Source organism: Camelina sativa, chromosome 9 (assembly GCF_000633955.1).
Source record: "Camelina sativa cultivar DH55 chromosome 9, Cs, whole genome shotgun sequence".
Taxonomy (NCBI): domain Eukaryota; kingdom Viridiplantae; phylum Streptophyta; class Magnoliopsida; order Brassicales; family Brassicaceae; genus Camelina; species Camelina sativa.
Window position 1 is genome coordinate 5,481,008 of NC_025693.1, and position 5,074 is coordinate 5,486,081.

The 5,074-nt window shown below is 34.6% G+C and overlaps 1 protein-coding gene across 1 annotated transcript; it reads left to right on the forward strand.

Annotated features, from left to right (window-relative positions):
• LOC109126358 (ATP-dependent DNA helicase PIF1-like) lies at positions 164 to 785 on the forward strand. The gene is made up of 2 exons (XM_019229868.1): positions 164 to 695; positions 769 to 785. Exons 1-2 carry the CDS (start codon positions 164 to 166, stop codon positions 783 to 785), a joined length of 549 nt encoding a protein of 182 aa, XP_019085413.1.

Sequence of the window (5,074 nt, forward strand, 5' to 3'; positions counted from 1 at the left end):
TCTCCAAACATCATACACCAAACAAGAATACTTAACTGAAAGAGCAATTCTCACTCCCAAAAATGACGCTGTAGACGAGGTAAATCAATTTTTGCTAGACCAAATTCCAGGTGAAGTGAAAGAGTACTATAGCTCAGATTCTGTTGCGATTGGTGATAGCAACATGGAGGACGAGAATGGGATATACCCCCCAGAGTATCTGAATTCACTTAAGTTCTCTGGTCTTCCGAATCATGTCTTATCTTTAAAGGTTGGTGCACCAGTAATGCTTCTGCGGAACCTTAACCAAAAAGAAGGCCTCTGCAATGGAACAAGAATGGTTGTCACCAGGCTAGGAGAACGCGTCATTGAAGCAGAACTACTCACCGGAACTCATGTTGGGAAGACTGTCATAATTCCAAGGATAATATTGTCACCCACCGACACAATTTATCCATTCACCCTAAGGAGAAGACAATTCCCGATACGTTTATGCTACGCCATGACAATTAACAAGAGTCAAGGTCAAAGCCTCAAAAAGGTAGCTTTGTATCTTCCGAATCCAGTCTTTAGCCATGGGCAACTGTATGTCGCCTTCTCACGAGTAACCTCTGCCCAAGGGCTAAAGGTCATCAACATGAAGCCTCTTCATGCCAAACCAACAGTCAGTAATGTAGTCTACAAAGAAATTTTCAACGGTCTACCATGGACAAACAGTAAGCCTTCTTTTCAATATTACCGACAGAACAAATATCATCCTCTACAAAACTTATATATTTTTAATTGCAGGACATGAAGACATTTAGCCACATATGCGAAACAAGACCTGGCCACTACCAAAAGGCAAAAGTACGTAATAAGAAATAGGCTGTATCCCTCTCTTTAAATTTTTTAAAAACCCCAAAACAAACAACACTTTAGCATACTCTTTATTATATGTTATTCATCACGATTTAAAATCAAGAAGTTTTGGTGGTAACAGGTAAACAAAAAAAGAAACGGAACCCCATTTCAGGCCACCAAACAAAATCACAACTGCAAACAAGGCATGGAATTGCAAAGTCTCCAGAATAGGACTGAAACCACGTTTACTTTCTGTGTACTTTGCTAAGAAACCAAATTCCCCAGATTACAATAAAATTGAAACTTTAACATTTGCTCAAGTTATTCTGTACTGTACCTATTGTTTGAAACTCTATTAAAACGTCACGGGATAGGCCCAGGAGGAAAAAAACATCAACCTTATTTCAACAGAGCCCGAAAATTGATTAATGACCAAACACACAAGTCCCGGCTTTGTTGACCATAAAAACTCAGACAAACAGGAAAAACACATAAAGTGCCGTATACAAAAATATAAACGAAGGCCTAATTGAGGCCCACACACAGGAAAATACGAAACACAAAACAATGTACGTTATCTCCATAAACCATGCAGCATTAAAATACAAATTTAACTAAAATTCAAATAGTACAATAATATCTCTACATGACCACAACGTAAAAACCCCAGCCAAAAAAAACGGAAACTTATTACTAAATGACAAAATACAAAATAAAAACCCATTAATGCAAAATATAAAGAATACTCTCCGAGAACATTATATATATAAAGAACTAGACCAAGAAAGAACCGAAACAACAAAACCACACAATGAATCCTATGGCAAATATCAGATTTTCAAACCACTTTCGCCCAATACAAAGTACCATCAATCATCTCCGCCTCAAAATCAACAGACCACTACAAAACCAGTTCAATATCAACTACTCATTCCCTTTTTTCACACGTGAAGTCCACGACCAGTCCAATTCACGACTCAAAGACTTGCTTAAGTATTTTCTCACATTTCACGACAAGGCCGCAAATACAATCACCAACCAAACACTCAATTTCGTCGATGGAGTATTCCTATCAGAGGAAACAATAGCACCACCCTTTGAAGTCATCCTGCGGATTGAAGATTCCAATACAAATGCCTTTACAAGAATGGATTACGAAGTGGTGGTAGATGACTTAGCAAGGACACAAACACAAGCATCCACTGATGAGACAGAGGACTGCATAATATGCCTAGACAACCTAAGAGGCGAAAGGAATATCAATATTTTGCCTTGCAATCACAAGTTTCATTTCCATTGCTTAACTTCATGGTTAAACCAGAATATATGTTGTCCTATTTGTAGGAACGAAAACATACTTATTTAATATTTAAAGAAAATCAGATGATTAATAAAAATAAAATGTTTTACAAATTAAATATTTCCATCAAGGTGACTCAACTAATTACTATGAAATCCATCAAACTGAAGTACATAAAATAATATAACGAAAAAAAATTTAAAAGACACATAAAAAGAAATATTTTGTATTCAAAATATTGTGTCTACATGTTGGGCTTAAAATTACAAAAAAACAATATGTCAATACAAAATTCGAAGATAACTCTTCAAATACCTTTCTAATAACACAAGACAAATATAGTAATTAAATAAAAATAATCTCACTTCAAAAAGCATTAAAAACCCATTAAACATAAATATAACTCCAATCCTAAAATTCAACATTCATTCATCCCACATAATGCTAAACTTAATATGCACAAGAGGAGTCACATTTATAATATTATATAATAGTGTAGTAAGCTAAACGTATAGTCACATTTATAAAATATATCTACATATGAAATTATATTACTTAAATTTAAACTTCATACTCCACTCCATCATTCCCTTATCTCAAAACTATATATTACATAATCAGAAAAAATAACACTACACCACAACCCACGCGTCGCGTGGGCCGGCACCTAGTAATCAATAATACAACCGAGATCCTAGATCATAATCCTCCTCATCGCCATGATTCCAAGGTACACATGCATTACATGCACCACAAATACAATGAGATGCGTGAGTATTACCATAAATACCCAGTGAGGCGATCCTATCATCTACGAGCTATACACACAAGAAAATCAAGAGTACAACCACAAATAAAATATAACAAACCAGTCATTAAATAGAACACTAGTAACACATTCACCACACCTACATATCATCACAAAACGAGTCATACAACCCAATCACTTAGATAAGCTCATGGTCACGCATTTACCTTAACAAGCTGATTCTAACATTAAATACAACCAGGAGAGACTCTCCTTGCATCAACAGTAGCCCAGAAACACCCTACAACAAGTCACACAACCAAAATGACCTTGAAACAAAACTGATAGAGATAATAGAAACCTTCAATCTTAAAGACGAAACCCTAAAATAAAAACAAACCGTTCAATATCAAATCCTTCCGGTGAAAAGCTAGATCTCGATGTCATGAAGCTTCCCACAAAATCTCATGCCGATCAGACACTAGACGAGACCACGATCTCAGTTACAATCCCCGATGGTCCTAACTCGCATCTAAGAAAACGTGTCCCACGATATTAGCAATAACTCACGGAGTTTAAATCCAAATTCACTTATCTAAAAAGGAGAATCTACAAAAAAATCTTAGGTACAAAGGTACCAAAAATCATTACCTTAGAAAACGATTTCAGCAGTTAAATCCTCCTTCTCCCAAACCCTAACAATTCTGTTTCCTATTATTCTCTCTAAAACAAAACTTTGTTGATCTCCTTCTCCTCCTTCACACCAAATCGATCAAGAGGTCTCTCTTTCTCACAGACCAACAACTTCAATCACAAACGAGAAGGAGCGACATCCTCATAAAGAAAAAAATAGGACTTTTTGGTTTAATTAGATTAAACTAGGTTTGTCTAAACCGACACTAATTAACCACCCTTTGGTTTAATTAATAACTTGACTAGCCTAGTAAACCAACCAGAAATTAGACCAAATTGACTCTAATACACGATATAAACTCCAATATTTTATATTTTTCAGGATCCAGGCATTACAACATTATGCATCAAGTTGTTGTCCTCAGGTATTAGAATGGAGATGTACAAGAAAGTGAAGGATTTAGAGAGCTTTGGAGCAAAAAGGGGATGAAAAAGGTGAATCAAGTTTTAAAGTGACAAAAGAATCAAGAAAAATGGTGAAGGAGTAAAAAGAGAAGGAAGAGAAGACATATCGAGTATTTGCATCGATATTAGCTCTCTGATGTGGATTGTCCTGAAGACACCAATTTATCCGTAAATAGATCAGATATTTGCATCGACATAAGCTCCCTGTCTATGTGGATTGTCCTGAAGACTCCAATTTATCCGCAAATACATCAGCCATTTGCATTGATATTGTTATCCTGATGTGAGCTGTTTTCCTCCAAGATCCATGTTTCTTGACCGGATCCGACCCGGTTTGTCCCGGGTCAACTTAGTTCATCTTGTTTTTCTTATAAATACACTAAACCTATTCTAAAGAATGTTATATACTTTTTTTTTATGCTTCTTTTAGGTATCTAAACTTTTCTCTATTATATGAATCTTCGGTATTTAAGTTTGATTTTTTTATTTCTCATTTAGATTTTTCTTCTACTCTCCTCTAATCATGATCTCACAAAGATCAAATTTATTGCTTTGTGTGTTCATGATGATGAGTGAGTAGTCTCTTAGATTTTTGGATTAAGGTAGACAAAGATGATCTAGTAGTTGGGTTATGGAGTTAAGGGCGTTACAACTTCAAATTATTTTCTAAGAATATTATGTACAAAGATGAAAGAACGAAATGTTGTTCAAAAAAAGGAAGAAAAAGAGAAAGATAAAAGAACGAAAAATTGATATATTTTTTGAATTTAAATAAATAATTATATGTACAATAAAAAAGAATGAAAATCATTGTATAGATAATAGAAATACAACTTACATGAATTTATTGGGATTTTTATAATTAATATATCTACATATTTTATTACATAGTATGTGTTTCATATATTCTGTAAAGATTATATTTTGAGCATAATTTCAAGGGAATTTGCACTCAATAACCAACAAAAAAATTATAATTAGCCCACTAACTACTCTAACCATGTATAACTAATATACTCTATATAAACTATAATATATACTATATTACCCTTGTCCTTACTATTTCCTTCCACCCACTTCCACCACCATCCCCACCCCCTACCACC

Bases quoted from the DNA above. Each gene is read 5' to 3' on its own strand.
- LOC109126358 (XM_019229868.1), top strand. From the start codon at position 164: ATGGAGGACGAGAATGGGATATACCCCCCAGAGTATCTGAATTCACTT.